This window comes from Ctenopharyngodon idella, chromosome 19 (assembly GCF_019924925.1).
Source record: "Ctenopharyngodon idella isolate HZGC_01 chromosome 19, HZGC01, whole genome shotgun sequence".
In the NCBI taxonomy this organism is placed as follows: Eukaryota; Metazoa; Chordata; class Actinopteri; order Cypriniformes; family Xenocyprididae; genus Ctenopharyngodon; species Ctenopharyngodon idella.
The window spans coordinates 17,629,665-17,655,604 of record NC_067238.1 but is presented as its reverse complement, the minus strand read 5'-3'; the positions used below and the strand labels follow the sequence as shown (position 1 = coordinate 17,655,604).

At 35.0% G+C, this 25,940-nt stretch overlaps 1 protein-coding gene across 1 annotated transcript; it reads left to right on the top strand.

The window, feature by feature from the left end:
- Window positions 1–66: 66 nt before the first annotated feature.
- dennd3a (DENN/MADD domain containing 3a) lies at window positions 67–25,940 on the top strand. The gene is given in 26 exon segments (XM_051873299.1): window positions 67–307; window positions 2,106–2,298; window positions 3,304–3,577; window positions 3,656–3,771; window positions 4,538–4,668; window positions 4,756–4,867; window positions 4,986–5,105; window positions 5,478–5,696; window positions 6,548–6,663; window positions 7,323–7,478; window positions 8,924–9,020; window positions 9,095–9,198; window positions 10,464–10,645; window positions 11,071–11,387; window positions 11,389–11,599; window positions 12,908–12,952; window positions 15,065–15,324; window positions 15,409–15,579; window positions 16,851–16,980; window positions 17,816–17,923; window positions 19,681–19,820; window positions 20,996–21,156; window positions 21,247–21,386; window positions 21,721–21,839; window positions 24,477–24,614; window positions 24,696–25,940. Coding segments are annotated over 25 exon segments (3,855 nt in total). The 5' UTR covers window positions 67–307; window positions 2,106–2,214; the 3' UTR covers window positions 24,900–25,940.

Sequence of the window (25,940 nt, the reverse complement as noted above, 5' to 3'; positions counted from 1 at the left end):
AAGAATATTAATTAGGTCATCTGAATGGACGCTTTAAAAGGTTACCAAGCAACGCCAGAAATATCTAATTCATATTCATGAGCTAAGCCTTGCCAATAGTATGGTTTGGTCATTTGGATCGGAGATCTTTTCAGAAAGAGTTTGACGGGTCAGTTCGCAGCTTCATCCCGCCTCGTGTTCATAACGAGTCGTGTTCTGTAACTAAATCTGCACTACATCAACAGTTTCGCTTTATTCTTTCACTTTTAACTCACAACAAGTGACTGACAGCGCACTTTCTCACTAGAACCCGCAGTGGACACTGAAGGTTTGTTTACTAATAATCTTTATTGAATCTTAATGATTTTATTTTTTTGCTCGTTACACTGAATATTTGTACACACGATCAATAATGTAACTTTGATTATATTATACATGCATCATATGAAGCATTTATGTGTGTTTAATCATTGTAACAATCGATCTGTTCGGTGTTTTTCTCTAGTTTCGGTTGTGAACGCGCATGTGGCTCATAGAAAGTGAGAGCAGATGTGAAGTAGTGCATGAAATCTCACAAAACCAGCTAAAATTAGTAACAAAATAGACAGATTAATTTATGCCTTTATTTATTAAATTTGTTTACTGTGTTGTTAGTTGGATGTTAACAAGGATAACTTTTGTCAATATCAAGATTTTTGCTTTATATATATATATATATATATATATATATATAGTTATATATAAGCAGTATATAAAGTTCATATTCAGTATATGATTTCTTAAGGATCACGTGACACTGAAGACTAGAGTAATTATGCTAAAAATGCAGCTTTAATCACAGGAATAAATTACATTTTACAATATATTCACATAGAAAACAGCTATTTTAAATTGTAATAATATTTCACAATATTACTGTTTTTACTGTATTTTTCATGCAATAAATACAGCCTAGGTGAGCATAAGAGACTTTTTTTAAAAACATTAAAAAAAAACCTTTAATTAAAACTTTTGATAAGTAGAACATCTACTAATGTGTTTTATGAATTTTTAATTCATAAAAAGGGGGTCATATATAATAGAAAAATTATAGCACTGTTGTTTGAAGTAGTTTTAGATGAAGTTTAGCTCAGCAGAAGGAGGTATGTGCTCAGGAATGACAGACCTCACTTTTCTTGGTTTTTCCCAACTGGTCTGACGTCTTTGTCAAGCTTCACTCCGGCGGTATGAATGCTGTCACTGTGTGACTTCACCCGCCGGTCTGGCTCAAGAATCACTGGCTCAGGGTCTGTGTTGCATCAGAGTGACCAAAGCGTCTATTGTATATGTCATGTAAACAGAACGCACTTACAGTCGTACAGTAGATGCTTTGGTCTCTCTGAGTGAACAGAACTGTAAAAATGCCATAGTTTCATATTCAGTTCTAGTCTTAGTTTGATCTTGATCCAGATTCTGTCTAGAAGCAGATGTTGACACTGGGAGTGATCCATTGCATGTAGTTATTCGGATGGAAAAACAGCAGGGCATGCAAGGACTGCCAGACTATCAGACTGTTATGATAGAGATATCTAATTAAAGATGAGGCTAATGTTTTCATGTTAAAACACTCTCTTAAGTAGTTGTACTTGACGCCATCCAATGGAGAAAATCACTCAGAAATACATCAAATTATGTAGCTAAAACTCATTGGCATTTCAGTTTTTTCTCTTTTTTGATTTGGCAGGGAAGGTCAGTCAGATTTTATGTCTTAAGTTTTGTGATCACAGTGATAAAATGTGAATCAATCACTTCATCCCTTGACTCAGATAAGAGATGTTGGAGCTTTAGCTCAGGTAAACATCAGCTGACATTATACGTCGTACATAGTGATGGTTTATGGCTGAAATTCTGCACCACATAATGAGCAGACTTCCCTTTCATCTGCATGAATCTTTAAATATAATACTTTGTGGTTGATAGGTGTTTTTTTCCCGTTTGAAAAGAATCCCCCACAAGGGCTCTGTGACAAGGTCTCTAGATATTACATCACTAACCATAAGCAATAGTAATAGTGATGCTTGCCTCAGTCAGTACTGCTAAAAATGTCTGGTGAAGCATCAGATGAAGTCATTGTGACCACTTAACAGACCTAGAGGAAGTTGAAGAACTGCAATGGAGCTGAAGACTGAAGACTGAAGACTGCCTGTGAGTGTCTGGATGATCGTTGACGGCCAGAGCTGAACAGAAGCGGTTCTGATGGCGGATAACGGCCCGTCTGGTCTGTTGGAGGCGTGTTTGGTGGTCGGAGTATCAAATGAACGTCTGAAAGAACTATGCCTGGTGAGACATCTCAAACTGTTCATTTCAATATTCATGTTCATTCTGTGCAAAATGTTGAGCAAAAAACAATGAAAATCTGTATTAAATTGTATTAATAATTAATAATAATAATTATAATTAAAAAATTATGATATATATATATATCATAATTTTTTAATTATAATTATTATTAATTATTAATATATATATAATTAAAAATAAAATGTGGTTTCATTATTAATATCAATAATATGTATAATACATTTTCTATAATATATATATGTGTGTGTGTGTGTGTGTATATATATATATATATATATTTCCTTAAAAATATATGTATTATTTTATATTGTTCTTTTAATATATATATATATATATATATTATAATAATTCATCAAATGTAAAAAATAATAGACATTCATTATTTCATTATTAATATATTAATATCAATAATATGTATTATACATTTTCTATCATTTATATAACATATATTATAAATAATATATAATATATATTGTTTCTTTATTTAAAAAAGATATATATTATTCATAATAATTCATAAAATTTAAAAAAAAAATACAAATAAAATGTGATTTCATTATTAATATCAATAATATGCATAATACATTTTCTGTAATTTATATATATAACATATATTATTATAAATTATATATATATTTAAAATATATTTCATAATCATTCATAAAATGTAAAAAAAAATAAAAAAAAATAAAATGTGATTTCATTATTAATATCAAATATATACATTTTCTATAATATAAATATATATTATAAATAATATTTATATAATATATTCTTTATTTTTTATGTATAGTTTTATAGTAGTTTTCGTAAAAAATCATAAAATGTAAAAAGTTTTATCTAGATAATATCCTGTATTTATGCATGAAATTTCAATAATTAAAAATAAAATAAAATTGTATTTTATTAACAATCATCATCAATAATAATAATAAAAGCATATATATGCAAAATGTTATCTTTGTTCATGTTGTTTGGCTGCAGGGTAAAGACAAAGAGCTTCTGGTGGAGGCGGAGGTGCTGCAGGTTCACGCTCCACCGTTTGTGACGAAGGAGAGTTCCAGTAACGGTGTTGTTCAGGATCACGCTCCGGCCTTCAGCAGAGCCCAGCGGAGACGCTCGTTTAAGAAGAGGGACCGACCTGTTTCAACCATCAGCGATTCAGGCAAAATCAATGAATCAGCAGTCGTCGTCTCAGATGACCTCAGCGTACCGCAAAACATTGACCTCATAGCCCTGCCGCAGCTCTGTTTCCCAGGTAACATTCACAAACGCCTCAGCCTGGAATTCTGTATCTAACGGTAACTCTAACAGAGTTTGGTTTGTCATCGTTCAGATGGTTTGAGAATAACCAATGAGTGCAGAGAAGACTCCTATCATTTCCTGGTGTTCACGGATGTGTTCGGGACCCAGACTCATGGTGTGGTGGCTCAGTACTGCAAGCCTATTCATGTGAGGTTTCATAAACATACTCTTATTGATAACTACTATATCAAATATATAATTTATATTTGTAACATTTAAAAAATCTTATTGATCCTAAACTTTTGAATATATATATATTTAAAAGTTTAGGATCAATAAGATTTTTTAAATGTTTTTGAGATAAGTCTCTTCTGCTCATCAAAGCTGCATTTATTTGATCAAAAATACAATAAAAACAGTAAAATTGTGAAATATTATTACAATTTAAAATGGCTGTTTTCTATGTGAATATATAGTAAAATGTAATTTATTCCTGTGATCAAAGCTGAATTTTTAGCATCATTAGTCTTCAGTGTCACATGATCCTTCAGAAATCATTCTAATGTGATGATTTGCTGCTCAAGAAACATTTCTGATTATTATCAATGTTGAAAACATTGTGCTGCTTCATATTTCTGTGGAAACTGTGATACTTTTGTTTGTTTTTTAGGATTCTTTGATGAATAGAAAGTTTAAAAGAACAGCATTTATTTAAAAAAAAGAAATCTGAAAACACATTATAAATGTCTTTACTGTCACTTTTGATCAATTCGATGCATCCTCGCTGAATAGAAGTATTAATTTCTTAAAAATAAATAAAAATCTTACTGACCCTAAACCTTGGAATGTTAATGTATGTATAAATAAAATATATTACATACTGTATAATATAATGAAAAATATGTATTATTATATAAAAAGGTTCTAAAATGCAGTATCTAATTAATTTGTCATGCTTGTTGTGTTATTATAGTTCCAACAAGATAATGTGATGCCTCAAAACGGCCACCAGTTGACCAAACTCCAGCGTCTCTACACCACATACAGCATATGTGTCATCTCCAAATATCCATATTATAATGCCCTCAGAGACTGTCTGTCCTGGTAAGACCCGAATCCATATTATGATTTAGCTATAACATGAAATGGAGTATTAGCTGTAATCGTTTCCTTTCTCTGCCATCATCATAGTTTCTTGCTCCAGCTGAAGACCTCCCGCATGACCGAGTTTGAAGAGCATGTGAAGGAGTTTTCTGCCAAACTGGCACTGGTTCCCATCCCGCCTCCTGGACCACTGCATGTGGTGAGCGTCTTTATTCCCTGACCGTTCACATGAACCAGCACTATAAATTTAATTACGTTTCTGACAAGCTCTTTCAGGTCAGCTACTTTATTGTTGGTTTTTGTGGACGTGTCTCTAGGTGTTTAACCTCAGACCCCTTCGGATTGAACTTCCCTCCAGACTGGATGTGGATCGGCCCGTGTTGGACCTCGATCTTCACCTGCCGTTTCTGTGTTTCAAACCCAAACAGATCCTGCAGGTCAGTTGGTTTAGCAAGGTTATCATCTTTAACCAAACCTAAAAACTATTAAAAAATTTTTGTTAATTAAAATAAAGCTGTAATAAAATATAAATTAAACCTAAATAGTAATATATAAAAAAGGCAAAAGCACAAAATACTAATAATTAAACTAAAATGAAAATGAAAACTGAAAATATTAAACATTAATAAAAACTATAAAAGTATATCAAATTTTGCAACATTGCAAGTCATTTTAGAAGCATTTGGCCGGCACCAAACCAGTATAAACCGGTTTAACCTGGATCAGAATGTGAACTCATTTCTGCAGAGCACTTATTATTCTAAGGAGATGCTCATATATTCACTTCTCGATGGTTTTGTTCCTCTTAGATCATCAGCTGTATCCTGATGGAGCAGAGGGTGGTGTTTCTGTCCACCAACTGGGCCAAACTCACGCTCATTGCCGAATGTTTCATGATCTTCATTCACCCGCTGCGCTGGCAGCATCCGTTCGTACCCGTCCTGTCGCGCCAAATGCTGGACTTCATCATGGCGCCCACGGCCTACCTGATGGGCTGCCATACATACCACTTCGAGGAGGTCACAGAGGTACGGACCAGCTTCATATCATACTTGGTTTGACTGCATCGTCCAAACTTGAGTTTGATTAAACCGCTTAGTAAATGTTTTGCTTGATATTTTTATGGCTGTTTCAGTTGTTCTTGATTTACTAGATAAGGATTAAGGATAAGTGATAATAAATTATAAAAAAGATATATATATATATATATATATATATATCTCATTTTTTATATTTGTAAACTAAAAAAGATATACTTGTAAACGACAACTACAGGTTTTACAGGTTTTTATTTTTCTATAAAAAAAAAAAATGCATAGAAAAATGAAACCTATAGTTGTAGTTTACCCCTTTTTTGCCAAATAATTTTATCAGATAAATACTTTAACCAAGTTTAATGTTTTGTTCTTCCCTCATATTTTAAAAATATTTAAAAATATGAAATATTTTCCTCATATTTTGATGGTTTAATTGAACTTGTAGGGTCATTAAAAACAAATATTCCCTCAGGACATCACTTTTGGCCACTACCGTATATGAACAGTTTGTTTTTTTTGAGATATAACAAAATATGACAGTATAACACAATAAAAAAAATATTTTTACTCCATAAATTATTCATTTACAAGACCTTGGGACAGTTGGGAACCCTGGTTCTTTATAGGAAAAAACTGTTGTTAAGGGGGTTAAGGTGAATTCAAATAAGAAATATCTGGATTTTTAGTTGTTTTAGCTTTTTAATCCTTGTTTTGTCTCATTTTAAATCATTTTAAGTCATCTTCAGACCCCATTGGACGTTTGATGAGCCACTGATCTAGTGCCATTATTGACGTCTGGCTCATTTCTCAGTTGATGACAGATTCCTGTGTCTTTTCTGCAGGAGTTGGATGATCTAGTTCTTATAGACATTGACCAAGGAACAGTGATGTGTTCAAGTTTAGGCAGACTTGATCTTCCAGATGTGCCACTGGAAGCCGGAGAATGTTTTATATCCCGGTAAGAGACTCAAAATTACTGTTTCATTGTTCATACCATGTACAATATTGTTGAGAAGTTTGGGCTCAGTAAGGCTGAATTTATTTGATCAAAGATACAGTAAAAACAGTAATATTGTGATATATCATTACAACTCAAAATAACTGTTTTCTATGTGAATATATTGTAAACTGTAATTTATTCCTGTGATCAAAGCTGAATTTTCAGCATCATTACTCCAGTCTTCAGTGTCACATGATCCTTCAGAAATTCTCCTCTTTAACATGCAGATATTTAGTAGATCTAGTGAAACCACTGGAAGCATCAAACAGAATTAGAAGAAAGTATTTTAACATTGAAAACATGACACACTTCACACAGGGTGTCTTTGTAATCCAACACATGTCATTCCTCATATTTAGTTTGAGGTGATTCACTGGATTTTACGCTCACTGTTGAACATGATCCTGCTGTGTACAAAGCATCAAACTCAAAGGAGCCCAGAGACACGATTAAGTTAATCGCTAATAATGATCATAATTGCAGCAAATAAACAGTGTCATCCAAAACATAAGCTTCAGGGTTCAGATCGTGTGCTGTTTCTTCAGTTTGAGGTTGTTGTGTGAGTGTGAGCGCTGTCATGCTGCAGTGATTAGCGTGTTTTGTGTGTGTTTCTGTAGAGCCAGAGGGCTTCATCTTCACTATGACCTAGATCTGTGTCACGCCGGCAGCCGCACGGACATCAACGAGCTGCGTGCTCACAGGAGACAGTGGCAGCACAGAGTCAACAGCTTCATCCTCAACGTCACCATGGAGCTCATCGTCAACATCTTCAGGTCTGGAGATCAGCAGTTATGAAGAGCTCATATCGGATGATTTTTGTGTCATTTAGATTAAATCTTTGTCAGTTTTTTTGCACCAAAGTCTTAATTTTATATTTTGCGCGATCGTGTTTTATTCTCTTTCTGACCCTATATGTTGTGTTCTAACCTGACAAGACACAATAGCAATAATTTAAAAAATAAAGATTAGATAAAAATTAAAAAAATATAATATAATATAATATAATATAATATAATATAATATAGAAATAAATTAAAACTTACACTTTAAGAAACTCAAACTAAACTGAGAATCAGAAATATTGCCTTGGCAGCTAATTAAAATAAATTTAAGTTGCAGTACTAAAATTACTAAAACTAAAACTGAAATAAAAATAAATTTAAGCTAAATAGAAATATTTAGACTAATAAAAATGGCAAATGCTCATACCAAAATTATTAAAAAAACTAAAATTAAAATAAAAACTGAAAATTTTAAAATAAAAGCTAATTAAAAATATGAATAAATACTATAATAGTATATAAATAATACTAAAATAACATACAATAAATACAATAAATTCTTGTAAATGTAAATGTTTTTCTTCTAAAAATCCACGACTGCGAAAAGCAACGTGCCAAAAAGTACAAAAAAAAAAAAAAAAAAAAGATAGGGTAATGAGAATCTAATTATTATATTATATTATATTATATTATATTAATTTTGAGATGAAATGTGACCTTGTGAGATTCCCTTGTTAAGACACAATGTTAAAACTTACATATGCAAATGACCTCAGTTATGATTAGCTAAGCTCTTCTCATTACAGAATGTTGTAATTTACTCTAGATCAAATGCAGACTTGATATATAGTAAGACGGTGCACTCGTATTTTTATGAATGGGAGAAAGTGCATATGGTGGAATAAGTCCCGCCTTCTAAATAAGAGCCAATCACTGATTGGTAAAGTCATTGCATCACTGCAGTTGCCGTTAGAAGCTCCGGTTCCTGTAGAAACAGTCAGACGTGCGTTTCCCATAGAGAAGCGCACTTAGGACTGCGCATGCGCATTAGCTTAATCCAGTCTGAAAAAAATGCAGTTTTTTGTCATGATTCGAGCATTTAGAAACAAAATTTATGAGACAGTTGTCAGATTTCATTGGTGATTTCAAATATGAAATTTAATCGAAAGCTTGACGAACAGCTTTGGAGAATTTTATGTTTCCCCATTCAAAGAGATAGGAGCTGCACCTGCATGCCCAAGAGGCGTTTCAAAGATGGCCGCCGAGTGAAATGACTTGTCTTAAAGGGACTTTGTCAAAAGTTCTTTTATTAAGTTTTTCTTCTCTAACGGAAGCATCCTGCAGTTTTTCCTGCCTATATCTGAACACAGTGATGCTGTTTTATGCTCTGTGATTGATCTGAAATACATCTACTTTCTTTTTTCTGCTTTTTGTAGTGAAGTTTGTGACTTCCTGAACTATGAGCATCGTGTTTTCAACAGCGAGGAGTTCCTCCGGTCCAGAGATACGACAGATCACACGTTTTACAAACGGGTAAGTAGATGCTCATATTCAGGTCTACACTCAGCATGTTCTTCTGTACCAAACTCATGCGTGTGTGTTTGCAGGTTTTAGACACTCATATATTCCACTCGTTTCTACGGGACCGTTTGAACAGGAAGAATGACGCATTTACTCGCATGCAGCTGAACATCCGGTCAGAGACCCGGAGGTAAATAAATGTCAACAGTAATGGATTGTTTCCATCTACCTCTCTCTCTGTGTCCAGTTTCCATTCAGTAAAGGAATATTCATAAGTTATTTTCATATGTATTGCCTGTTTGCCATGCCTTCAATTTCCATGTCAATGCATACAAATGAAGTGTGTTTACAGTAAATAACAATCAGGAAAACAGGCCAGATGTTTTAAAAACCAGTATGCAAACTTCATTAAATTACGTGCATGAACTGTTCGTATCACTTTGTATCAAGTGTTGAAGAAGAGCTGAAATCCAGAAGTAGTAATGGTCGTTTTGTTTCTGACACACGGTCGACTAATCACTACAGACTGAGCCATCTGACCAATCAGAGCAGAGTAGGATCTCGGAAAGGCGGGTTTAGAGAGACCAAATCCTTGATCAAACCATTTCAGACACTGAGAGAAAAGAGATGATGCTGTAGTGTATGTTAGGAGAAAATTAAAGTTTTTTTTTTTTTTTTTGACCTTGAATGCACGTAAATCTATTATGAGAGACCTTCAAAACTAAATGAAGAAAATACCATAATGGGGCAAACAAAGAAACAATCAAACAATTACAGGAAACAATCAAATGCCACAGGAAAAGAAATAGGCAACATTCCTTCAGTCTCAAGTAATGAGGATGAAGCATGAATCTGTCTCAGTGTGATTCTGTTACTGAAAAAAGGGGAAGTTAAAAACTAAATGTAACACTATAACAAACCCACATGCCATTGTGTGCAGACCAGAGAAAACACTGTGCTCAGTTCACATGTGAAGGAGTTTAAAGGCACTGCAGTCAAAAATGTCCCGTTTAATTTTAAAGCATCAGAGACAGAGAGTGTAAAAAGGGCATAAAATGTACTGCATGTTTGGCATGATAAGAAGGTAATCATTTTGACTACTCCCTTCCTGGTAGCAGAACAAGGAAAAGTAACCCAGTTTTGTTTTTTAGCTGGTCATGGCAATAGATTGCATGTAACTTGACAGGTTTGGTCAGTGTTTTTACTTTTGAAACAGTGAGGCATAGATTTCATGGTCCTGTGAGTTTTCCTCCTGTGCTTCCATATGCGTCCCATTTCCCATGAATTTCCCATTCATTTATTTAATTTCTTCAGTAACAGACATTATGTTAAAAAACAACAGAATATTTCTTTAAGGTTCAGTTTAGGTGATAAAAATCATCATCTGACATGATTGAGCTGAATTAAAATACATTTTCTCCATGAGTTCTCCATGATAACGTGTCTTTTCCTCAGGTTGAAAACCATAACGGAGTCTCCACGCAGACCCACAATAGAGGAGATCAACCGCAAGACCTGCAGACCAGAGAACGGCCTGAACAGCAGGCTGGGGAAGAGTATGCCAAACCTGGCAGACTACAGATTGCTCACCATCCCGGTCCAACGGATATCAGTAAGGACGATGCCTTTACAGAGCGGTGAGGAAACTTTTAAGAACACATTATTCTGAAAATCACAAACAAATTAGAAACAGGTTTAACCAGGGACCCTTGGTGTGGTTTAAAGAATGCATTTTTTTTCTGTGTTGACATAATTTTAAATTAATATTAAATTTTATTTTTTAATTTTATTAATTAATTAATATTAATTTAAATAATTTTAAGTCATTCTGCAGCCCCCTTGGTCAAAAAAAAAAATTGCATATGCCCTGAGCAGGTGATGTCATTAATAATTTTTGTTCATTGTCCTGGAACAAAAATGTGTTTATTTGCTATATGCTTATTTCGCAAATTTTTTATTTAAGAAAGAAAGTAAATATAATCAGTTTTGATTTTTTTTTGTAATCTTTAAATGATGGAAAAAATCATAGTACATGTCACTTATCTTCATTTTATGTTAACAGGTTCCTGGGGTCCCTCAAGGCCAATCAGAATCTTTAAACTCCCAGAATTCCCTCCTCCGCTGGCCTACCACTACGTTCAGAAGTACTACTATGATCTCATTGGCCAGTTGAGCAGAGCCATCACAGCGACCCCAGATGACTCCGCCCTCCTGGCTCGTTACTATTACCTACGAGGCCTGGTGAACTCTGTTGCCGGCAGACGCGTGGACGCCCTCGGAGACTTCCAGAGCTTGTATAAGACAGATATGGACATCTTTCCTGCGGAGCTGTTGACCGCGCTGGTTGATTCTCTGCCACCGGAGGAGAGGAAGGTGGCCTGAGCAACGTACCGATTTGAAGCGTCTGATCAGCCGGGTGAAAAGAGAAAATGAGTGGGAGCGGGCGCAACCGATGGATGGCGGGACGGTGAAGAGATTTGAACTGCCCAAAAAACACCTGCACGTGGAGGACTTTGTGCGGCGCGTTCAGGAGTCAGGCATCGTCAAGGATTTGGGCACCATCCAGCGGCTGTTTGAGGCGCTCACTGTGGGTGGGTACAAAGCACGACCAATCAGAATTGAGCTGTCGCATGACTGGGCCAAACTGACAAGCAAGCTAATTGGCTAGAGAAACTTAGAGATCAAATCTGACAACCTTTCCTGCTCTTGCAATCCAAGTATACTGAGGTCGATTCCATACCAATGCTGCGTGACCCAACAAAACCCTTCTCCAGATCACCTGCTGAAAATTTATCTGCTCCAATAAACCTGCTTCAGACATGAATGCAACATCAGACGATGGATGAATGGATGGATGGATGGATGGATGGGTGGATAGATAGACGGATGGACAGATAGATGGATGGATAGATAAACTGATGGACAGATAGATGGATGGATGGGTAGACAGACGGATGGGTGGATAGATAGACGGATGGACAGATAGATAGACAGATGGATGGATGGATAGACAGATGGATGGATGGATGGATGGATGGACAGACAGATAGATGAATGGATAGATGAACTGATGGACAAATAGATGGATGGATGGGTAGACAGACAGATGGATGGATGGATGGATGGATGAACAGATAGATAGATGGATAGATAAACTTATGGACAGATAGACAAATGGTCAGATGAATGGACAGACAGATGGATGGATGGATGGATGGGTAGATAGACAGACAGACTGATAGATAGACAGAGAGATGGATGAATGGATGGACGGATAGACGGATGGATGGATGGATGGATAAACAGATAGATGGATGGATAAACTGATGGACAGATAGTTGGATGGATAGACAGATGGATGTTAGATAAACGGATGTACAGATAGATAGATGACGGATAGACAGACAGATCGATAGAAAGATGGATGGATGGATGGGTAGACAGATGGATGGATGGACAGATGGGTGGATGGATGAATGGACAGATGGATGGGTGGATGGATGGACGCTGGACAGATGGACGGATGGTAGATGGATGGAAGGATGGACGGATGGATGGATGATGGATGGGTAGACGTATGGATGGATGGATGGACTGATGGATGAACGGATGGATGGTTAGATAAATGGATGTACAGTTAGATGGCTGAATAGACAAACAGATGGATGGATGGGTTTACGGATAGATGGATGGATGGACGAATGGACGTGTGGATGGATGGACAGATAGACAGATAGAATATATTTTTGTAAAAATATACTGAAAATATCTGCTTCCAATATCGGCCCAATCAAACGGATAAAAATGATATAAATATGCTAGTATTGGCTGATATGGTCACTGATGTACTGTATCATGCGTCTCTAGTGTTTTTAGTAAAAATGGCTTTGGTTTGTCAGGTGTGGAGGCCACTTCCAAGTCCGTATTTTACCTTGCCGTGGACGGTAAGCGTAGTGTGCTTGTGCAGTGTGCCTTCTGTACTAATACGATCATGGCATGGCACTTCAGCACACATGACTCGTACGTGCATGTGCATGAATGTGTGCGTGAAGGAATGCTCTTCAGGTAGGCCATATTCAGCCCTGTGTTCTCCAACTCTGTTTGTGTTTAACCTCTAGCTTTAGTCCTCCGTTCTTCACACTCAGCTGCACTCGATGCTTGAGCAGTATAACGCTGGTTAATCATTTCCTGTCTGTTAAAAGTCATGTAACGTTCACAGCTGTGTGACACATCACAGTTCCTGGACGGTGTTAGTAGATCAATGTGTGTCAGATACCCGAGATGCATTTCTTACTCATACGTGGCATGACTCATCATTCTTATGTTTGAAAAAAATTGGAAAGAACGCAAGGCACAACTCTTTAGTTGACAGTCAGGTTTAAAGGAAATATTTTTGTGTGCCGTTTATATCTCACTTACCGGGATTTACCATGTTGATTTATTGCTTCAAGCCATAAAGTAAAGAACCATCCTTATCTCAGACGTCATGAGATCTCCAATAATTCTGTCATCATTTACTCACCCTCATGTTCTATATGAGGTTCCTTCTTTCATGTAATACAGAAGATGATGTTCTGGTCTTCTGAAGTCATATTTGAATAGATTATTACCAAATAATGATTACATTTGAGTGTGTTCTTCACACAAAGCATCATATGACTTCAGAAGACCTGGAGGAGCATATATAGTGCATGAGTCATGTGACTAATTTTATGCATTTGGTGTATGCTTTGGTCCCATTTCACGAAGTTTGTATTTGTGCATTTGTGTTCCATGGAAAAAATCAAGTCATACAGGTTTGGAACAACTTAAGAGTGAGTAATGATGAAAGAATCCTCAGTTTTGGGTGAACTGTCCCTTTAAAGCTTCATTCCCCTGCCATTTGCCATTATAATCAATGTTTTGGTTTTGATTATTCCCTAGAACAAGGATGTTCCAACTAAGATCGGAAAGGGAGTGTTAGGAGATCCATGGAAAATGTTAGGAGATCCATGGAAAAGTTTAAGGGAAAATGGTGTAAAAAATGTAAAAATAATTAAATAATAAAAAATAGGATTAAATTAAATAAATAAATAAAAATATATTAAAATAAATAAATAGTAATAAAACCATATTTAAATAATTAAATAAATAAATGGAGTGTCAGGTGGTTCATTGAAAAATAAAAAATAATAAAAATAACAATTATTAATTAATTAAATAAATAAATAGAAAATAGATTAAAATAATAAATTATAAATAAATATTTAAATAAATAAAGGGAGTGTTAGGGGGTCTGTGGAAAAGTTTAGAGAAAACCAGTGTAAAAAAAAAAAAAAACTAAATTAAAAAATAATTTAAAAAGATTAAATTAATTAAATAAATAAATAAAAAATACAAATATAATAATAAAAATATAAATAATAAAAAATAGGATTAAATTTAATGAATGAATAAAAATACTTTAAAATAAATAAAAATACAAATATATTAAAATAAATAAATAGTAATAAAAAATTCTTTAAATAATGAAATAAAGGGAATGTCAGATGGTCCACTGAAAAGTTTGGAGAATAACTGAAAAAAAAAAAAAGATTAAATTAATTAAATGTATAAATAATAATAAATTAGATATAAATAAATATTTAAATAAATAAAGGGATTGTTAGGGGGTCTGTGGAAAAGTTTAGAGAAAACCAGTATAAAAAAATGAATTGTAAAAAATAAATAAATAAAAAATAAATTGAAATAAATAAATCTAAAATCAAAATTTTATTAAAATAAATGAAAAAAATAATTAATACATCTAACAGTACATTACTATAGTGAGTAGGGGAAAAAAAAACTTGATAATGTAATGTAATAGAAACTAAATATTTTCTAAATACACATATTTATAATATACAATTTTCACAGTATAAATTGGGTCTTTATACAATATACAAAAACTTTATATTTTTTAGGGTGGGGGTCCCACGCACTAGGATGATCATATTTGGGTGTCTGTGGCATCTAAAAGATTGAAAAGCCTTGTTCTAGAATAAAACGCTGGTGTTTGCGATATCTCCTCCACGCAGGTCAGCAGAAGCAGGTGGATCCAGAGACCTTCCGCTTCTTCTACAGCTTCTGGAAGGAGACTGAAGCGGCGGCTCAGGACGTGGACCTACCGGCCGTCGTGCTGGAACACCTGGAGACCGACGAATGTGTCTACAAGCTCTCGTCATCCGTCAAGACCAGCCACGGTGTGGGCAAGATCGCCATGACCCAGCGCAGGCTCTTCCTGCTGACGGAGGGCCGGCCGGGATACGTCGAAATCACCAAGTTCAGAGATATTGAGGTGAGGATCACTTACATCTACCCAAGCACCCATGTTTAACCGTTTCCTCACGTAACCTTGAAACATGTTATTCTTCTCATCCAGGACGTGAAGATATCTTCTGCTCCTTTCCTTCTGCTGAGGATCCCGTCTCTAAAGATCAAAACGGCCTTCAGGAAGGAGTCGTTCGAGGCTAATCTGAAGTCGGAGTGTGACCTTTGGCACCTGATGATCAAAGAGATGTGGGCCGGGAGGAAGATGGCGGACGATCATAAGGTTTGATGATTGCATTGTTTTTTCTTTTTGCCGAAATAATTTTCTAGCTCAGGGATTCAGCCGAACCCATTTGACATAAAATATCAATTTGACATAAAAGAGATTTGAAATTAATATTTCAATAATTTAACTACAAGTTGGCATGTTCACAGCTTTCTGATGTCAGATGGTCATGCAACTTATTTTATTGCCTTTAAACTATTCTTTATTGGAATTTTAGTTTTAGTTTTAACCCTAATTATAACAAATAATTATAATAACTTATTTAAAGTATAGGACTGCATGATAAAAAAAATTATAGGCCTGTTGTGATTATTTTGTCATATTGCGATTTGAACTGCGATATGATAAACATTTCATGTCATAAGAAAACATCTCACAGCTGCTGCTGAAAAATGTTATTATTTCAATATTATTTATTGTTGTTATTATTATTATTATTATTATTATTTTAACTCTAATTATACAAAATGAAGACAAAGACGATTACTATTGAAATAATGCATTGTATTTTTATATTATGTATTTTGTATTTTATTTATATTTATATTAATATTTGTATTTTATTTATATGATTTATTTATTGTATTTTTGCAATGCATTGATTTTTTTTTTTCTTTTTTCTTTTTTAATCTGTTGCTTGTTTGTTTGTTTGTTTTACATTTGGATCTTGAGTCTGCAATAATGTATGACAATGATGATGAAAAAAATACAATAATATTTAAAAAAAAAAAAACTGAATAATTTCATAAGTATATTAATGATAATTTTATTTTACAATACTACTCACTGTCTTAAATTCTTCACTTTCAAACATTAAACCTTTTGAGCTTTTATTTTGGCAGAAAACTACAGGGAGACCTTTAAGTCTGTGTTTAGTTGACAACAAATTTATAAACTCTTATAAATCTGTCTGAAACTGCTGAAAACGTCCACCTAAATGTTCCCAAATGCAAGTTATACGCGACATGCATGCAAAGATGGAGTTCTTGAGGAGCAACATTATCTGCAAACCGAATCTGAGACACTGAAAACACTGAATACAGTGTAAAATAACACAGTCCCGCACAATTTTGTAGTTCTGAGTAGATACCAGACTGAATGCAGGTTTCGATGTGAGGCGTCAGAGTTCAGTGCAGCAGTGTTGGTTTTGGTTTCATCCGGAGTTGTTCTCACTTTCTCAAATTGCTGTTCCTCAGAGTCTCTTGGCCTGAGGGTCAGGAGTGTCTGTCCTGATCGTGTGAATGTGTGCTGTGATATCTCTGCTACAGGACCCTCAGTTCATGGAGCAGGCCTTGACAAACGTCCTGCTGATGGACGCCGTGGTCGGGAGCCTGCAGTCGCAGAAAGCCATCTACGCTGCTACCAAACTGGCCTACTTTGACAAGATGAAGCTTGAGGGTGTGTATCACTCTATTAGTCTGTTATATATTAGTCTATATGTTAGTCTGAAGTAGAGCTGGGTGCTTAATTGAATTTTATTTTCAATTACGATTATGAACAAAATAATCAAGATAAAAGTAGTAGTTTTCAATAGATTATGGAAGTGCACTTAACATAAGTTGATCTTATTCATTGTTATCTGATTTATTTTTGTTCATTATTTTTTAATATTTATTGAAATATAAATATAGTTCTACACGGCTGTTAAAAAGCTTGGGCTCGGTAAAGCTCTTTCCTGCTCACCAAGGCTGCATTTATTTGATCAAAAATATTATTACAATATTATTACAATTTAAAATAACTATTTTCTATGTGAATATATAGTAAAATGTAATTTATTCCTGTGATTAAAGCTGAATTTTCAGCATCATTACTCTAGTCTTCAGTGTCACATGATCCTTCAGAAATCATTCTAATATGATGATTTGCTGCTCAAGAAACATTTATGATTATTATCAATGTTGAAAATGTTGAAATGCTTCATATTTCTGTGGAAACTGTCATACATTTTCCATTCAGGATTCAAAAGTCAATGAGTGATAGTGTTAAATCATTGTAATCTTGTTCATGTTTATGATTTTTGCCATAAATGAGCAGCCCTGTAATCTAAAACCAGCAAGTTGTAAAAACTGCAGTGTATGTGTCACCTACAGTGTGTGTTACATCTGATAAATAACCATTTTAGTATTTAGTGACTGTATTTAGTCCTCAATTGTAAGTCGCTTTGGTTAAAAGCTTCTGCTAAATGATTAAATGTAAGTTTAGTGACTGTATGTCTCTGGGTTTGTTATAGTGCCCATGATGGTCCCCAAAACTACATCTGAGACCCTAAAACACAAGATTAACCCTTCTCTGGACCAGACGTCTCCTCAAGCGGTGGACGTCCTGCTCTACACGCCTGGTGAGTCTGCTAAACATCAGAATAAAGAAAGTCATGTGGCTTGTGCACAGTGTTTATTTTTAACTCCAAGACAAAGAGCAAACATATTTTGGTTTCATAAAAAGTGGATTTTACTTTCGAGTGTCTCACAGATAAACCAGTTTGACCTGGTAATTCCACAAGTGTCTCACTGGTGTTTGTAGATTCATGTTGTGGTACTGCTCCTGCGTTCGTGGAGAAGAACTGGTTTCCAAATCAGTTGTGCGGAAACTACTTTGGGCAGAGTTCACGGGCAGTTGTTTCCTCCGTCTTTCCAGTGTGTGATTACGACAAATTTCCATGACTCAGTACATTAATGTCATTAAGATTTCCTCAGATTGACTTACTGTAAGTCACGACAAACCTTTGCTCTCGATTGACTCCTCATTCAAGGATCTGAAGCCTTGCAGAGCTTCATTCTTGTCTGTTTGTTAAAGGTGTAAAACCAGCTAAACAAACATGAGTCCACGTCAGGGTACAAGGTTGTTTACAGGGAATACTGACTGTGTCAACATGCATTCAGAACCACAAGAGATCAGAGAAAGCTGCTTTTATGTCACAAACATCTATAATCCTTTTGCTACTTCAAATTAGACAAATCCAAGAATTCACAATTTTTAGAAGCATCTGAAGACATATAGTTTTGCTTTTGAGTACACTTTTATCCTTGTTTTGTATTTTTCAACAATTTTTTTTACAGTTGCATTTGAAATTATTTTATTATTATGTACTTTTGTTGTTATTATCAGATCAAGAATAAAATACATTTTTATATTTTCTGGATAATGCAATTCAAAACAAAGCAAAACTTGCCGCCACAATTCTAAGGTGTTGTGAGTCGTTCCTAGGGTGTTCTAGGTGGTTGCTAAGGCAGTATTTGATTTGAAGCTTCCCACAAGAGCACCGATATCAGGACTCGTCATATAATTCTGATAAGAAGCAGAATACTTCGGTCTTTCTGTTGCGTATCATAAAAACACTGTCCAACTCCTGTTGGTTCAGCTGATTGTAATGGCAAAAATCACATGTTTTCTTTCCATTGCAGTGACAAACTGTAAAAGATCTCATAAAACCTGCAGAGAACATTTACAGGTCACATTCCTCCACAAAAACAAGAAAAACCAATAAGACGTTTTGCATAAAGAAAGCTTTTAGGAGCATTCAGATTTTTTGCTTTGTGACAGTTAAACAGATTTCCTCCTTAAGGTTAGGGTTAGGGTTAAATTGTCTTTACTGTAATACAAAAAAAAAAAGATATTTATATTGTTTATACATAATGTATTTCTGCCTTTAATTCATACTGATTTAAAAGGGGAAAAAAAAACATTGGTTTTGAGAATCGGGGGAAATTGTGGTCGATAGACATGCAAATAATGCCACAATGTCAAAAAAACAGTACTGGTCCTAAAAGTAAGCTTTATTTTCTTTATGCTAAATCTTTTCTATTCTAATTCTAATTCTATTTCTATTTTATATTATTAATTTGATCTTACTTTATTTTAATTTTGATTGAATATGACTTAGATGTGTTTTTGTGAGATCCACACAGTAATGCAACGTTTAGAAACATTGAGCACAGATGTGTATGTACTCCTCTGTGTATGCAGAAACACCCATAATGCCCTGTGAGTTCTGTAGTAACACAGCAGGGAGGGTTTTACTAGTGCTCAGTTATGAAAGCCAGATACTCATCCTGTAATGATTTCCAGCATGCTGAAGTGTGTGTTGTGTGTTTGTAGGTCAGCTGGGTGTGTCGGAGCTGGACGGCAGCGGGAACCCAAAGCTCTGGTGCGCACTGAGTGATGGGAAGGTGCTGGTGTTCGACGCGGCCAGCTGGTCCATGCAGCAGAACTCTGTTCAAGTGGGAACGTCCCGTCTGGTGAGGAATTCTAGATAGATTAAATTACCTTGATGGATGACGTATGAAATGCCTTGCCATTACTCCATTACCCCTTATCATCTCCATATCAGCCTTTAGACGCTGATTGTGAGTTTCAGGAGGAATTCAGAAATATTGGATAGCAGACTAATTTTTTTTACGAGACAATATATATATAAACAGTCAGTTTTTAAGTTTTTATAACATTTATATATGTATATACTATATTTATGTATGTATTTATATAAAAATGATACATATATACATACATATATTTTTATATATATATATATATATATATATACACACACACACACACGTGTCAAATCTCAAAATCTGTCAAATCTATTAATCGCGATTAATCACATCTAGCAAAAGTATACAGTCAAACCAAACCAAAAATTATTCAGACACTAGATATAATTTTTTATATATATTTTACTAGTGGGTGCAGGACATTATAGTTCATTAATGTAAGTGAGGATAGCAAAATAAAGTAAACTGTGACATAATATACCCAAAAAATCTTCATACAGTGGACTACCAGTAAAACTGATAAACATTTGGCACCAAAAATTATTCAGGCACTTTGACCTGACCATGTTTTGCTTAAGTGTTATCTGACATAATTAAAATTATTTTTTTTCTGACAGTTTAACTCTGAGATCTTGTCATATTTTCTTACCATTTTTTTAAACTATAGTGAATCAACTGTAATAATGACTGAAATGTTCAAGGTGTCTGAATAAATTTTGGTTTGACTATATATAAAACAGACTAAACATTTTATTACTATATATGTGATATGATACATATGATATATTTATGTATGTTTTATATATATATATATATATATATATATATATATATATATCATAAGACAATTCTGTATATATAATATGTGAATATTATATTTTATATATAGAATGTAATTTTTTAAATTTATTGAGCATTGATGTCTTTCATATTGCTGTTGCTGCCAGTTAGGAATTCAAACTCATGTCTCCTGCACATATTGGAGCATGTGCATTACCCTCCAGGTCAAGTCTATGACATATTTTTTAGCATTTTATTTGATTCCATCACATTATTGTGATTCTGCTCTTCATAGTTCTCATAGTAGTGCTCCCCCTGCTGTTTATTGTATTAACACACACTTCTTTCACTCCTGTCAGAATTGCATGCTGGCAGTGAACCAGCAGCAGCTGTGGATCGGCTCAAAAGATTCGTTCATTTACATCATAAACCCGCGGAGCGTGTCGTGCAATAAACAACTGACGGAGCATCGCTGCGAGGTCACCGGACTCACCCTGGAGGAGAGAGTCGACAAATTCAGGTAACGTAGACAAATCTGCAACAGTCTTTAACAAACACCCAGTGCTAGTTGAGTTGATTTTTTTTTTTTTTTACCCGATGTCCGTTACAGTCAGACGGTGGCATACTCGTGCAGTGAAGATGGCTGTGTGATCGTGTGGGACGTGTCCTCGCTGCAGGTCAGACGACACTTCAGAGTCTCCTGTGACAGACTGCAGTCCATCCAGATCCAGAATGGCATGCTGTGGTGCTGTAAGTCTGCCTCACCTATTATTATATTATAAGGACATTTTTTTTGTAGAGACGCGGTGAAATTTCTGTCGAAACAGTTTAAAAGTTTATATTTCAATAACAAATTAGAGTAGAAACAATTTCATTGTACCATTTTCATTGTGTCAATTTCAATTTATCATTAAAATGTTGATGTAAAAATGTTTAAATGCAACCCAGTTTTATTACAAACATTTATTTATTACAAACATTACATTACAATGTAATACAACTGGGTTGCATTACATTGGGTTGCATTACATTGCAACCCAGTTTTATTACAAACATTGCATTACAAACTTTTTTTGTGTTAAAGGTGGCCGTGATTGCGTGATGGAAGTGCGCAGGAACGGCACGGTGCATCGTAAGATGTCTCTTCCAGATCACCTGCTGAGTTCGCCGAGGGGTTTCAGCAGTTTCCTGCTCTTTAATGAGGTAAAAATCACCGGTTTGACAATTCCCCACGGCTAGACCCTGTTCCAGCTCGATTCAGAATGAGGCTGTGAGCTCGTCCGGCTCTCTGTGTCCACCCAGCTGGGCTTCAGGACTCATTAGGTTAATGGATCACACGTGTGAGGTCATTTACGAGCTCTTTTATTGGGTCCCTCGGCCTCTCTGAGGAGCTGTGATGGGACAAGCTTTGATGATTTCCAGGAAAAGAGATTCTCAAAAAGTTGCTATGGTGTTTTGAGTGGTTGCTAGGTGGTATCTAATAGGGCTGCATGATATTGGAAAAAACTTACATTGTGATGTTTTTCTGCTATATATATTGCAATATGACCAAAAATATAGCTTGAATAGCTCAATTTGGAAAGAATTAATCATTCTAAAACAACTGGGGTGATTTTGTAGGGGAGTGAATCTACACATAAAACAAACAAATTACAAGCATAGATACAATAGAACAAAGATACAAATTAAATAAACATTGCTTTTTGTTTTTCAGGTAAGTCTAACAGTATTCAGGTACAAAATTTGAATAATCAAATTTAAAATAACACTGCATAGTCTTTACTGTATAATTTAAATATAATTTAATCTTTATTCCAGTTAAAAAGTGATTTTCTCTTTGTATTTTGTTGTTTGATTAACATGACTCAGACAGCAGCAGGTTTATTAGGCTGCTGTCACTTTAAGACTGAATGCACAGATCCAATATAATGATACACATGCATTTTCTTTCTCAATTGTTTATGTTCACATAAGCCATAAGCAACTGTGTTTACGAAGATACTCGTCGAATAAGTCATTTTGACATAATTTTGCAAATATGTGGCCATGTAAGCACAAAAAGATGTGGAGGTAAACAGCATGCTACCAAATTCAGTTCTCTTCCACGTCTTCTTGCACTCAGATGGTTTAAGATCGCTTGAATGTTTAAACTGACACGTCCTAAAACACGTGCAAATGATAAACTTCCACTCTGAGAAACGTGTGTGTTTCGAACTGTGGTGCTTGGTCTGTACGGATCAACTACGATCCCTATACTTTGCGATCGCACATTGCGATTTCAATGCTAAAACGATATATCGTGCAGCCCTAGTATGAAATGAAAGTCTGTGATTTTTCACCAGACAGTGAACATTTATGGCAATCTCTCCCTTATGAAATGAAACTTATGAAACTTATCGTTTTAGCTTTTTCGGTTTCATCGTCAGTGTTTTTTTTTTAATGGGTTTGTGGGTAAATGCCTGAAATAAGGTGAACACAAGCTCAAGATAGTTTTACATTTTATTCTATGACATGAAATACATCAGTAATACCCCACTCGGGAATTTTGAAGCTTTTATATGTCTTGAAAAAGGCGTCTGCTAACAAATGTCTCACTGGGACTAGAAAGGCTGTCGGGGACATTAAACATCATCACACTGAACAGGAAAAATCATCTACTCACCATTAGTCGCTTTCTCATCCTCCTTGTGTTTATAATCACGCTCTTGTAAACTATTCTAACTCAAGCTTCCAGGGAAAATGTTTTTAAATAAAGACTGAAATAGTTGTTGCATGTGGCTGGAAGTCATGTGACTGGTGTGGTTTGTTTATAGCCTAAGTTTAGCTTTCTTCTGGTAATTGTATTTAAGGTTCAAAATTATTTTATGAAAATTAGCATGATGAACAAAATTTTGTTAGTCATAGTTTAATTTTTTTTAAATAATCCAAAAGCCAAGAAAAATCCTTTGGGTTTTTGTTAAGGGAACCAAAGTGATGTTAAAGGGTTGGTTCACCCAAAAATGAAAATTATAACATGATTTACTCACCCTCAAGCCATATAAGACACATGACTATTTTCTTTCAGACGAATGCAATCTGAGTTATATTAAAAAATATAACTTTTCCTTGACTTTTCCAAGCTTTATAATGGTAGTGAATGGGGGGTGAGATTTTGAAGCCCAAAAAAATGCATCCATCCATCATAAAAGTAATCCATACGGCTCAAGGGGATTAATAAAGGCCTTTTAAAGCGAAGCGATGCATTTTTGTTGGAAAATATCCATATTTGAAACTTTATAAACTATAATAACTAGCTTCCGGTAAACGGCCAGACGTATTGAGTTAATTCTCGTTTTAGGTGTTTTTTTTTTGCTCTATCCTTTGAGCTTCCGCGTTCATCAGTACATCATTCATCACATCAAAGGTCACTCTTTTACTACAACTCGATGCGTATGGCTGTCTGCCGGAAGCTAGTTATTATATTTTACAAAGTTTTAAATGTATATATTTTTCTTAAAAAAACGCATCGCTTCACTTCAGAAGGCCTTTTGACCCCCCGGAGCCGTATGGATTACTTTTATGATGGATGGATGCACTTTTTTGGGATTTAAAATCTCGCCCCCCATTCACTACCATTATAAAGCTTGTAAGCCCAAGAATATTTTTTTAGTATAACTCTGATTGTGTTCATCTGAAAGAAGATAGTCATATACACTTAAAATGGCTTGAGGGAGAGTGAATCATGGGGTAATTTTCATTTTGGGGTGAACTATCCCTTTGACTTCTAAAATATGTCATCACTGCAGCACTCTATATGAAAACTGGAGTATTAATGAGTTTGTAATGCGAATATAATTGCAGTCGGAGCAACTGTGGGCCGGTTTCGCGGACGCAGGTGAGCTGTGTGTGTGGCACTGCAGAGAACTGAACAAACCCTTCATCAGAATCCAGCTCAAAGACTGCGCCGGTGTCGTCTGCATGATCAAAGTCAAGAATCAGGTGAGACACGCCACACATCTATCTGTCTTATCAAGTTTTCTTATCAAGTAAAAGCTTAATAATGGCATTAAAATCTCTCAGATCTGGGTGGGTTGTCACGGTCGCAGCGCCGCAGGAAAAGCCCGCGGGAAGATCTACGTGGTGAACACGGACCGTTACACGGTGGAGAAGGAGCTGGTCGCACACGCCGACAGCGTTCAGACTCTGTGCTCGGCTGAAGATCGCTACGTGCTCAGTGGAGCCGCGCAGGAGGACGGCAAAATCGGCATCTGGAAAGTTGAGTAGAATCCAGCAGGAATGTATGATCCATAGATCCTCCTTAAGATATGAACATTTATTGACAAGTGGAGCAGAATGCACAGTCTCCAAAAATAAGAGGAAAAATGCATTTTGGAGTAGTTGCGTGCATAAATGCCCAGTATTAAATGAAGAGCAAAACACTGCCTGATGAGAAATGTGCCGTATTACTAAACAGTGAATATTTTTGGCTAAAACATTGCGATTAATACTCAAAGTCACATTGAGTGTTAATTTGCTTGTTACATGAATATAAAGTCTCAAAATTGAAGGGAAAGACACTACTTTTATAATGAATTCCTCAGTGTTATATCAATATTTATGTACCTCATTCATGTCTGAATGTGATTTATGACGGAGGATTTCCTCTGCTCTGGAAGTCCAAAAACAGCAAACTAAGGGAGATAAAATGTGCCAGTGTAAATGTTTATTAGTGCACATACACACGGGCAGAGAAAGAGAGGCTTGTTTTAAGATGTTTTAACTGTATCATAGGCCATTTGCTTGGGTCAGTAAAACATTAGCGCTCTATGAAAGATGTATTTTATACATAAAGTGAATTTGTAAAGGGATAATTTTATAATTTTTTTTTTTATAATGAACAACTGGTTGCATTTTAGACATGTGAAAATGCACTTTACCAACACTAGTTATCTTATTTACCAATAATTGTTTAGGATTTGTCCTTTGTTCATTTTAAACGTTTGAGTAAAAGAAGATTAAGCCTCATTGAAAAATCTGAATATTCAAAGCCATAGAACATAATGGAGTTACTGTGTTATTATGCATATATTTCATATGAAGGACTTTTGTAAATACAGTTTGTGGTATATTGTATCTGTATTTAACTATACAAAATCCATTTTTAATGGCCATAATGGTTTTATATTGAAGCATTTTACTTCTGCATTTGTTCATAAATGTAATTTTTAAGATGGGGTTTAGTTCATCATTTTAGATTAGACTTTTGTATTTATTGTACATAGTCATTATAAAATTGATTAAACTTGATCTTTACTTTTTCTTTGA